General features: G+C 41.4%; 1 protein-coding gene across 6 annotated transcripts in view; it reads left to right on the forward strand.

Moving 5' to 3' along the window:
- Positions 1-12,529, forward strand: part of PLPPR5 (phospholipid phosphatase related 5) — a 141,362-nt gene that overhangs the window by 50,392 nt on the left and 78,441 nt on the right. The window contains exon 1 of one of the 6 annotated variants that reach the window (XM_086841845.1): positions 4,634-4,995. The exons of 2 other annotated variants lie outside the window; for them this stretch is intronic. In XM_086841845.1, the coding sequence (XP_086697971.1) occupies positions 4,765-4,995 (231 nt within the window). In that variant the 5' untranslated portion in view covers positions 4,634-4,764. Of the gene's footprint in view, positions 1-4,633; positions 4,996-12,529 lie in introns of those variants that run through there. 3 more of the 6 variants (XM_086841843.1, XM_086841848.1, XR_015273738.1) reach the window with 3 other exon arrangements.

Raw genomic sequence — 12,529 nt, forward strand, 5'->3', positions numbered from 1 at the left:
ACTAACAACAAAGAACCTTGAGGAGTGAGCAAACATTTATTTTCAGTGTATCCCCTTAATGGCAGTACAGAATCTTCAGCCAATAAATTATCTTAATTAGTCTCACTATTTATAATAAAAACTTACAAAGGAGAAGGCAAACTACAGTGCAGAAAACTGTCATATTCAAATGAGTGAAATTAATTCAGTAATATGTTAAGAAGTTTTTGAACTAGTCTGTAAAACCTTCAGGCATTGTTCAAATGTCTGAACTAATTTTAGATTATGTACAAAATCAGCTGTACAAATACATAGTGTCCTACACAGGGTAGGTCTGTGTGATTTTTCTTTTTCCCCCACTTGAATACTGCACCATGAATAGGCTAGTGCTATGTCAAATATCGTGCAGTAATTTGCTATGTCAGTCCTTAAAGGTATCATTAATTACCTTAGGAAGTGGCTGTCTCATTACAAGAAATAAGAATTCTGGGTGAATGAGGTGAGGTAGCTTATTCATATATTCTGAGGTTAGTCATATGATTTTTATTGAGCCAATTATGCCAAAGATTGCTAAGTTTACAGTCAGATTGTATAGCATTGCAGTTACCAAAAATGTGTCTATCAATGAAAATAAATTTGTAGCTGTGGTAGTAATTTTCTGAGTGATAGGCTTTTTCCTATGTTTATCTTAGGAAAGATTAAATAATTATTATTTGAGCTTTCAAGTACCAGTGATTTATTTAATTTCACTCTGACAAGATTGTGTCTGTATTTTTGTTATAATAAATAGTGGTAGATATGCTATTACAGGCTTTAATTCTGAGAATGTACAGGCCTTAGGTACATGGTGACCCTCTGGAATCCCAAGTTTCAGTTATAACCTATGGAGAACTTGCATGCAATAATACTTCTTAATTTCAGTACAGAAAGCAGTTTTTAAAATATTAATTATATTATTGATGTGAATACCGACTAGGGAACTAATGTGCCATGACTGCTGCTCATTATATCAAACTCAATCATTTCATTGCTGCCTTGTCCTCCTCCTCATTTGTTTCATCTCCATCTGCTCACTCGCTCATATTACTTACACTGCATCATATGAGGTACCCAAGCTTACTGGGGCAAAATGCTATCTTCTATGAAAAATATGGTCCAGCTCTACATAATACTGCAATATAAATATAATAGTAATGCTTATGCTGCTACTAATTTGGCCAATTTTCTCCCTGTTTGAGTCTCAGAAAGTATAATTCCTCTTTTGAAGCTAGTTTATCTATGTGTAAGTGAAAGTTAAGAGTAGGATTGATGACATCTCACCACAGCCCTTTAAAAGAAGGGTGCTAGTCTAAGCTAGTCATCAAAGCCTGTGTCATTACTCTTACAAGTGGTATCATAAGAGGCTGGTACTTCTTAGGATGTAATGAATGACATTTTCAGAAGATGATTCATGCTGCCCTAATGTAGTAGAGCTTAGTCACCTAATGGAATTGTCTCTGTGAACTACATACTAAGACCATATGAAAAACTTGTTTGAATCATGCAGCAAGTGTTCTGGGCAAGCCCCCATTTCTGATTCTGTGCTGATGCTGCTCCAGCTGCTAGGAAATCATTTTTACCTTGCATTATCATGGTCCTACAAGCATAAATTTTAGAAGTAAATGTCCTGGGTTTTAGGACTTAAATCAGAGCATATCATTAAACAATTTACTTTATCAATTAAAATGTCCCTTTAGTTGTCTCTTAAAAATATCTGTAGAGATTATACTTCATTCTGTCTCTTCCCTACTGCTGTGCCACCAAAACAGATGCAATATTCCTCTCAGAAGGGGCTGGGTTAGTGTATTAGTGTAGCAATGTGGAGATGTAACAGTGAAACAGTCATGGGGCTTCAAGCTGCTGACACTCTGATAAAGCATGAAAGAGGTAAACAGGAAAGATAAAAATAGTGGGATGATTTTATATCAATTCTTATTTTCCTGCCTATTGAGAAGGCTTTGTTGGGTTGGCTCTGTTTCTTTACTGGCATTTGGCAGGGCAGTGTTTTATAGCTAGAAAATGCAATAGGCAGTGGTGATCTAAGCACATGAAAGGTTAGTGAATTTGGTTTGGAATTGGAATTACATCTTTGTAATAAAGGTCATGATTTCAAAATATCGCAAAACTGTGTCTAAGGTTTCTCTTTGTCTACCCTGCTCTACATTGTGTCTCCTGAGCTAAAAATTCACTTAAAATTAGGCAGCAAACAAAAATAACAAGATAAACCTACAAGGAACATCAGGGGAGAACTCTTGCTCTGAGATCAGTGGCACTATTCCCAAGGAAGTTAATTTCAAAAAAAGTCTGTCAGTTATCCGAGTTTCAGCTGACAATTTAATGTATGAATAGCCTTCTGAAACAAAAATTGTGGGTTCTGGGCTTTTCTCTGCCATTCTTCTGTTGTGCATATCACTGCGGCTGCAGAATATATTTAGCTGGTTGCATTAGTCACTAGGGGTTGTGTTCTTATGCTTCTATATGTTTGATTTAATATATGTTTGCATATTCAGCTGTGCAGGCAATAGACATCATGTTTATTATAACAAAAAGCTATCTCTGCTTTTACTTGATCAGCTACATCTATAAACAGAAGTTGGTTTGTGATAGCAAAATGCAGGACTATTTTATCAGCTGGTTTCTGGAAGATTTATTTTCCTCAATGCAAATTTTTCAAAGAAATATGCCACCAGCATTTCTATGGGGCATGCACTCAAACAGAACTGAAGAGCTGAGTCTTGTGCTCATTGGAGTCCAGCTGCTGACTTTTGTCTTTGGATCAGGCCATACATCCTAACAACGAGGGTGTCTGTATGCAATTTCCGGGATTATGATTTTTATGTGTGTGGTAATGTGTATTAGACTGTGCTAAAGCAATGGGGAAAATAAAATTTGTGCTAGGCAGAATTCACCACAAGATGTCTCATGTCTCACTCCAGATTTTTCACAAAGGTAGGGAGCTATCCAGCTAAGTCTGGTGAGTGCAGTGAGAATGACATGATTTAGATTCTTCTGGAGAGTGTGTTAAAAGCACATAAAAATAGACTGGATGTGGAATCCAGACATGAAGAGCGTGTTCTTCAAGGGCTGATTAAAAATAAATGCACGGAGACTAACATCACTGAATATTGAAAAAATTCTCATGAAAGGGAGGAAAATGAACACTTAAAGCCGAAGTACAACACTAGGAGAATGATTACTCATTATAAAACAGGGTGATCTAATCTTATTTGTTATTTCTTACCGCCTTTTCTATGTAAAATAAGTGGACTCTATGGCTGAAGTGTCCATTAAGAGTGTTTTCCACCCTTGTAATATTTGGGGTGGGCTGTGTACCTTTAAGTAAGTATTTTATCTGTTGGCTCTGGGAATCCAGACTAGAGCCCACACATGCCTGAATCTGTACAAGCCTTGGGCACAGTTGTCTATTCTTATGTGTATTGCTGTATATGTATTTTTAAATAGAACTCTTTTGTGTTCCTATGTGTATGACTTCTCTCAGCAGTGGTGCAGACTCTCCTCTTACTCTAGGATGTTACTCGAGTGAGGATAGATTCAAGGCCAGCTACCAATTTTCTTTATAGCTGTTAATTAAAAGCTTTAAATGTTAATTGTTTTCATAGGTATCCATATACGAAAGACTACGCATTTCAATTTCCAGTTTTGGAAGGATTGGGGGATCAGGGTGGGTAGTTGTTCGACTGTGGAGAACTTCTTTGTGGCCAGAAATGAGCCAGAGCACAAGCTGATTGTGTAAGTCAAAGGCATTTCACAGATCTGATGACCCGAACAAGCAGATATGCTCAGGATAAGTGTTATGTATTGACAGGTTTTTTAATATAAATAAATACGCTAAAATTATTGAGTTGGGGGTATATTAAGGAATCTAATTTTAAACCTTGCGATGGTCTCTTTTCTTCATACCTAACTACACCGTATCTCCAAAATTGCTGCCATAAAAATGTCTGGCAAACCATAGAGCAAAAATGAAGAACAATTTTCTTGTAAAATCACAGAATCAGACAGGAATACGTGGAGGTGTTTAAGGAAAGACCGGACGCGGCACGGTCGAGTCGATGCGGTGCTGTCAGACCGTAGGTTGGATCTCAGAGGTCCTTCCCAGCCTGACTGATGCTGTCCTTCTGTGATTCCACGTTGAGTTCCTTCCCACCCGGCCGACAGTGGCGGTCCGTGTGCGCGCCCGGGCCCGTGCGAGCTGTGGCTGTGGGCAGTGTGTGGCCGCGGGCTCTGGGCGGGCCGGGCCGGGCCAGCGAGCACCTGCGGGAGCTCCCGGGCCCCGGGCGCGCCCCGTGCAGGCGTGGCTGTCGGTGCAGAGAGGGACCCGCGGTGGCCCCCGCCCCGCGGGAGGCGGGGGGAAAGCGCGGAGGGTTCTTTGACAATCACGGCCGCGGGGCTGTGCCGTGGGAGCCGTCCGGGGGTCGAGCAATTCCCTTCTCCGGCGGGTCCGGCGCGGGCGCTGCTCCCGGGCGGGGCGGGGCGGGGCGGGGCCGCCCCTGCGCTCCGCCCGCCCGCCGCAGGAGCCGCTGCCCGCGCTGGAGCCGCTGCCGGAGCGGCGGGCCGGGCCCCCGCTGTCCTGCCGTGCCCCGCTGGCCTGGCCGCGCTCCCCGCCGGGCTGACCGCGCTCCCGGCCGCCGCTGAGCCGCCCCCGCCCGCGGTGGATGCCGCCGGGGAGCGGGCGGAGCGCGCCGCCGGGGAGAGGGGCTGCCGCGGCCGCCGGAGCCCACGTACATGCGAGTGCCCTCTCCGCTTACCAGCATGCTTTACTTCCAGATGGTGATCATGGCAGGGACCGTGATGCTGGCTTATTACTTCGAGTACACGGACACCTTCACCGTCAACGTGCAAGGCTTCTTCTGCTACGAGGGCGCGTACCGAAAGCCCTACCCGGGCCCGGAGGACCGCAGCGCCGTGCCGCCGGTGCTGCTCTACTCGCTGACCGCAGGCGTGCCCGTGCTGGTGGTAAGCAGGGGCCGGCCGTGCCCGCGCTCCGGGACTTGGCGGGCCGGGCCGCGGGTCCCGGCCGGAGCGGTGCCGCCGGTGGCTGCGGGCCGGGCCCGGACCCTCGGCGCTGCCGGGACCCGCGGCCCGGCCCCGGGGCCCCGGCGGGCAACGCAGCCGGCCCCGGCCCCTGCCCCGGCGTGCCCACCGCGCCTCTCAAGTGTATTTTTAGCGGCGGTTTATGTAACTGCCGGTGCCTGTATTTCCAGCCCCGTGCGACTCCTTTTGGTAAAAAAATTATCTTTTCTTTTTCGAAACGCGCGTCGCTTGCGGATAGATGGAGAACCCGAGGAAAACACGGTTTTTAGCAACTGCTTACTGATGTGTCACCCGGTACTAATTAGAATACCACCCCTGTCAGTTTTGTTCTCTAAAAGTCAACTGCTACGTGCAAGGGGCAGTTTTACTTGATTTAGTTGTCTCCGTATGTCACAGTTACTGATGTGTGTGCAAACGAAACCTGTGTGTCTGCTTGGACATGATCTTCCGTCAATCACTTTTAAAGAGGTGTGTCTGAAAAGTGGTTGATTTAATCGATTTTCTTTGGGGGTCTTTTTTGGAAAACAGCTAAGAGAAAGCTTTTTGGAAAAGCAGTGTGATTCCTTTCAAGGTGTTGAAGGTACTCTTGCCCTCGTTGATAACGAGGGCATTAGCATCATTCAGTGATCCCTGACCATACACAGGGGAAGGACCTAGAGGGGAACATTTGCTTATTGGGGATGGATTATATATAGAATTTATCAGGTGCAGGCCACAGTTACACATACAGAAAGCCCTTGTAAGAGTTGATTTTAATCAACTGTAAGCATTAGAATAATAAAAAAAATGCAGCACAAAGAGGCCTTTTAAGATAGGAATTATTTTTTTACCACAATAATTATTTTTTCAGGGAAATGTAACAAAATAGGAGTAGAAAAAGCCTTATCAGGATAATGCTATGGTAGTCCCAGACACATTTCTGCTTTTGTAGCATCATGAGATGTCAGATGGTATCAGACATAAAACCTTATGGTCAGGATCAGCCTTAATATTGAGACTTGGTTCTTTTTTTTAAATGTTTGTGTGGGGGTTTTTTTGTTTGTTTTGTTTTTTGTTTTTTTATCCCAAGGGATTGACTCTTCATTTAACAAAACCTGTTTTGTAGCATTTTGGCTTTGTTTGGTTCTTTTGATTTGAACATCAATTACTTGACCACTTTATTTACCTGTTTGTTCTTTTGAACCCCTAAATACTGTTGAGATTAAGAAAGGGAATTTTTGTTGGTTTTTTTGGAAATGTTTCTCTGTTGTTGGTTTGTGATGTTTTGCTTTTAATTCTATTTCCTTTGTTTGCCTTAGGAAGTTCTAAAGATTATGTCAGTATTCATGTTGAGCATCTCTTTTTCCTAATACGTGTCAGAAGATGGATTGGTAGTTTCCATTCATTTCCTGGGTGCTAGATGATTACGTCAGAGAAATCTCTGTGACATTTTGGGTTGGCAGTCTTGTAATTAGCCTTGCTAAAAAGCTAATAATAGAATTTAATGATACTTAACTGTGCTTCATCTCCCAATCACCAGTCTTTTGGGCAGATGACATGCTTTGGGATGTCAGGGCATGGAAAATGATATTGTTGGTGCTTGTGTTTCACTTTTTTTAGAAGTATTTTTATTTCATTTTATTAAACAAAAAATTCAGCTCCTGGGAGTCTCATGAGTTCGACAGCATTAGGTCTATTGATTAACTTTATTAAATAGATAGATTTTTCAGGTTTTGCATAGAGTTTTGTTCTGATTTGTCTTGGGCAATCCTCTTGGACTTAGTGTTTACCCAGGATGGCACTCACTCAGTTGTGCCAGAGTTGTGCATTGTCTTTGCTTGCTCTTTTCATTGAAAGGAGTGGTGAAAGTAAGATTTTTTTCACCAAAATAGCTTGTATGTTTTCAGTTGTAGTAGGTTTCAGAGATTAGGTTCTCTTCCATTTCATTTTTTTCTTGCCTATGACATTTTGGACATACATGTTCTGTGTAATTTTGTTTCTGTAAATGAAATATAAAAATGAATCATGTAACATAGCTATATTTTGGTCTATAGAGATGCAAATATAGACTAGTGAAGGAAATGGAATGCAATTTCACTTTTTTTCCCCAAAATCAGTATTGTCCTTGAACATAGGATATTAAATACTATGATTTATGAGTTGGTTTTTTTAAAATCCTTTTTTTTTTTTCCCTGCTTGTTTGGTGTATGGAGTTAATGTTCTTTCTGGAATTTGGAGGTAGAGCATCAGAATCTTGCCTAGGTAAAAGATGTGAACTGGTGCTCACATCAGCTGAGGTTTTTTTCGAGTGATGGTACTTGTTGAATTGGAGCTATAGAGTGGTTCAAGATAACCTGACTTATCTTAATGTGACTTAATTAATGCATTCCATTGCATTGAGTTTGAATGAAGTAGCTGAAAAATCATTAAAAAATTAGTTTTTCTAATGATTTTCCTTTCTACATGCCTGCTATTAGAAAACTAAAAAACTGAAGCACCAGTAGCAGGACCTGTCTTGATGAGCATCTCATCAGCAGTGGGTCTCTGGCTGCTGTGAGGCTGTCACAGTGCTGCTCATCCAAAACCCCTGTGCCACATCAGAGATATTGCAGCAGCCCTGAGTGTCAAGCCATGGGGTTGAGCTGTGTCTGCTCACAGGGCAGCAACCTGCATGTGCTGAGACCTAAATAACAACCTGTGTCATTTGACAGGGATCTACTGTGAGCACTGCATTCATCCTGGAAGTTTTCTGGATAGTCTTTAAAGTGCTGCTTCCTGCTCATCCATTCCTACAGCCCTGGTGCAGCATTGCTGCCAGGCTTTCATTCCTGAGTCAATCTGCTTCCTCAGCCCATCTGCCCCCCTGCCATCCAGGGACAGATGCAGCTGGCTGGCAAGGCACAGGTGCTCAGCAGTGTGATCTGAGAAGTGCAGTCCCAGGGCAGAAGCAGAGCCTTCTTGCTCTACTGAAATGCTTGACTTTTTGATGGGGTTTTGGCTTTTTTGTTTGGGTTTTTCTGTGTTTTTTTTTTTGTTTGCTTGTTTTGTTGTTTTTGGGTTTTTTATTTGTTGCTGGGTGTTTATTTTTTTCTTTTTTTTTTGTAATCTTTATCTTAGAGTCAAGTGCTCTGATATGGGAAAGAGAAACTGTGACTGAAGGAAAAGTTTTGTGCTCTGTACTTGGGATTGAGTTTGTATATCTATGGTCTTTGGTCAAGTAATTACCATTATTTACCAAATATTTGGTCAGCTCTGACTTGGTGGGCAGCTGGACTAGATGATTATTGTAGATCTCTCCCAGCTGAATAATTCTATTCTAAATATCCCATAAGTTGTGTAGGATCTAGTAAGGAGTCAAATTGTGCTATTCACTTTGGCTGTAAGAAATTTATTGTCTGCTAAGATATTTCTGCTTAAAGCCCCTTTAACTTCAGAGTTGCCTAGAGAGACTGTGGGTGGTCTCTCCCTGGCAGTGTTCAAGGCCAGGCTGGATGGGCTTTGAGCAGCCTGGTCTATGGAAGGTGCCCCTGCCCATGGTGGGTGGGCTGGAACCAGATGAGCTTGAAGGGCTCTTCCAACCCAAACCATTCTATGATTCACAGGTATTGCAGCAGTTGTAGGAAACCCATAGAGAAATCCATCAACGTTTCTGTAGGATGAGAAGGGTTACTGCTTTTCCCTTTTTCCAGCTGGTTTCCTAGCTTTTATATAGGTTCCATGAAATGAAGATGCATTATAATATTGGTTTACTCTGGATTGATTATCTCTAAAGGGTGTAGGCGCTGTTTCTTATCTGCCAAATCTGTACTTTGGGTTCTTCCACAGGAGAATTTTGAGGGCCCAAACAGTTACTTTTGTTTAATCTGTTTTTAAAAAAGTACCAAAAACAACTGCAGCTTAACATATAATAAAATATATGGTCCCTTCCAATGGTAGACTTTTATCTGTTGATGGTCTCCTAAGTCATACTTTTAGGCGCAGGTAATGACCTGAATGGGTAGATGTGTTTGTGTAAGGAGCATTAGGCACACAAGCAGTAAAATATTTTTAAAAATGTAGGTGAGGTGGAAACTGCAATTAGAAGAGTGAAAACCCCCAAGTATGATATTCTATGAGGGGATACTGAGGCTTGGGCAGAAGCAGTGGCCCTGTGGGCTCCCTTTTTCCCCCCCTTGTGTGTCAGGTTTGAAAGAGTACTGCTGGCTCTGTGCTCCCATCCTTTTACTGTCCATAGCACTAATATCATGAAGTCTCTGGTATACTGAGCAATTCTCAATACAGGGTTTATTTTTTATTTTTATGTTTTTTTGTTTGGTTTGTTGTTTTTTTTTTGGTTTTTAATCTTAAAGTCAAATGTGAAGGTGGCAGGAAGTAGGTTCTTGATTTGAGTCTATTCAAATATGTAATAAGCATAGAACTGCTAGTTGAGGGCTCAGTGCTATTTAAGCCATTTCCCAAAGTGCCAGTTCTTGCTCAGTGGGCTGGTTGCTTTTTTAAACTTGTTATGACAGATGTAGCTTGGGAAATACACGTCAGTCTAATCCTTTAGCTTCCAGTAGAAATGATTTCTAGAACGGTGAGGCTAGTGTCTCATTTTTCCAGAATCTGTAGAGTGATCAGTTCTGCATTATTTCTTTCTGGTAGATGTTAATAATTTTGGCCTCATTAAAATATTGTGAAGTGTACTTAAGGATTCTTTTAGTGACTCCACATGCTAATACAGATTACTTAAAATGTCAAAACTATTTAAACAATAAGTGGTATAAAATGTGATGTATTGGACCTAAGATGTATGCTGACTGTCATATAAAAACCAGGAGGAGATACTGACACATTTTCATTAAGATGTTTAAACAGTTCTATTACGCAAATGTTGTTTGTTTTTATTTTCAAGTAAAAAATATATGATTACAGTACTTATCCATAAAATATACACTTCTGTTTGCCTAGATGAGTTCCTAACATATTTGTGTTTTCCCTGCAAACCAATTAAAGACTAATTTGTTTTAGGATAATACTTTCAATGTCATCACTGAAAAAAATTTGCCATTTAGACATGAAATATTGCATTTTTTTCTTATTATTTTTTTCCAGTGGACTGGAGGAATCTTTAGATTTGGCACATCCACAAGGAATGGATGTTGAAAACCAGATATTCTGTCTTGAGCCTAGCTATAGCCAGAAACCTTTTCCTTTGAGGAAGAAATTTTGAATTCTGGCAAAAGAAAGACTGTATAGTGGAAGATGCAATATCATTGTTCTTTTATCCAATTTACTGTACCTTGATGTTTAAGAAAAAAACAAAATTCTGTGAAAATTGAAAAAGAGAAGCTACCATTTGAAGTATTTGCACAGTTTTCCTAAGTCTCTTTTCTTCTTCACTGTCTTTGCTGCTGTCTTAATAGCTCCAGGTCTGAGTAGCTCAAGAGCAGTTGAAGAATATGCAGAGACCTGAAGGAGATGCACCACTTCCAGCACATAGATCTAGCTGATGTGACTATCACCTCCCATCTCAGTCTTCCTTTCTGAACCTGCTAGTACCTATTTTCCTTCTAACATCCATGATTCTATGTGCTGTGGCATCAGGGACTGATCAAATTTTATCAGACTGAGTTCTCAAAATGCTGCTGGCAGAGAAGCTTTTAGTTAACCTGTAGTTCACTGAAACTATTCTGCTAGTGTGTAACTTAGTGCTGTACATGAGAAAGGGTTCTAGATTGTGCTATCTGGGACATCAAAATACTTAGCTGTCTGTTATAATGTGAGAAAAAGCATCATCTAGAATCCAAGTCCTGAAAATATTTTCTGTGGATTTGCTGTGCCTCATGCCTGAGCTGTTTCTTCATTCCTCACCTTAGTCAGAAAAAGTTACTGCCTTCACAAGTGTTCCTTAAATCTACTTTAGGCTGATTATTTTTTTTACTTCATGGCTGGTACCAAGTTACTTTGGCTTCTGTGGACACCTTGATAGTCTTGGAAAAAACTAAAGAGACCCCACTGGAGTACTGCATCCAGCTCTGGGGCCCCCAACTAAGGATAAGGTGGACTTGCTGGAGTGAGTCCAGAGAAGGATCACAAAGGAGACCAAGGGGCTGGAGCAGGTCTCCTGTGAACACAGGGTGAGAGAGCTGAGGTTGTTCAGCCTGGAGAAGAGAAGGCTTTGGAAGGACCTTAGAACACCTTCCACTACATAAAGGGGGCCTACAGGAAAGCTGGAGAGAGACTTTTTACAAGGGCTCACAGTGATACCACAAGGGTTTAAACTGAAAGGGTGTGGATTTAGAACAGACATTAGGAAGAAATTCTTCACTGTGAGGGTGATGTGACACTGGAACAGATTGCCCAGGAAAACTGGATTCCCCATCCCTACAGGGTTCAAGGCCAGGTTTGATGGGGCTTTGAACAACCTAGCTGCAGGACTGGGAACCAAATGATCTTTAAGGGTCCCTTCCAGCTGAGGCCATCTTATGATTCTAAGATTTGATCAGGCTTTTCTCCTGGTCTACTGCTCGAAGAAGAAGTGACCTCTGTGCATCCTGAAGGAGATGAAAGTGTTTTGTCATTTCTGCCAGAAGAGAATTGGGAAGCTTGATAAATAATGCAAGGATGAACAGTTGCCAGCAGCTGTGTTACAGGGCAGAAAATCCCAAGGGTACATAGCAAGGTATTCAAGTTTTCAGTTTTATGTACAACTTACTGAGAAAGTTAAGGAATTGCTCAGCAAGCTATGCAGTCTACCCTAGTGCTCTTTTTCTGAGAACAGTGAACTTTTATTATGATATTTGAACAACTCATGATGCTGTTTTTGATAAGACAGTGATAAAGCAACAGAAGAAGAAAGTTTTAAATCCTGAATCATATGAATTGGGTAGACTAAGCAGCCTCTGAAATCAAATGGAAATGGTTTTATTTGATAAACTAGTTAGCTAATCAAAGAAAATAATTCCAGGATTATTGAAATAGGTTATATACCAAGAAGCTAAAGCTTTTTAGCTTTATGTGCCTTTCTCTTGCTGGCACATTTTTCAGCTGTTACAACTTTGCATGAATGTGGAATTGCCAAAATACTTTGTTCACTCTGTGATCACATTGTTGTAGGACTCATTTGGTCCCTGTTATCGTAGCTCTGTTTCAACCTGTGTGCACAGCTGCAACTTCTTTCCTTGATAGGTTTCTTCTTCCATTCCCACGTGTTTGTAGGAAAGATAAAACTTTTTTTTTGTTTATTTGTTGTTTGTTTTGTTTTTTTTAATATGCAAGTGCTGGGGACTTCAGGAAGCCACTTTTTTTGAGAAGAGGAATGCCCTTTTATGGAATGCAGGAGGAGTTAAAAGCTAAGGGACAGTTTATTTCATGCTCTTCCTATGTGAATGGATAATTGCTTTGCGACATTACTGAAGAATAAAAAAATAAATCACACTGTTAGGTCTGCAGTAACTTTGTGTAGCAGATGTCAGTATTGGCCTGTTGGGACACA

The sequence above is a fragment of the Cyanistes caeruleus genome, chromosome 9 (genome assembly GCF_971803275.1).
Source record: "Cyanistes caeruleus chromosome 9, bCyaCae1.hap1.1, whole genome shotgun sequence".
Classification (NCBI taxonomy): domain Eukaryota; kingdom Metazoa; phylum Chordata; class Aves; order Passeriformes; family Paridae; genus Cyanistes; species Cyanistes caeruleus.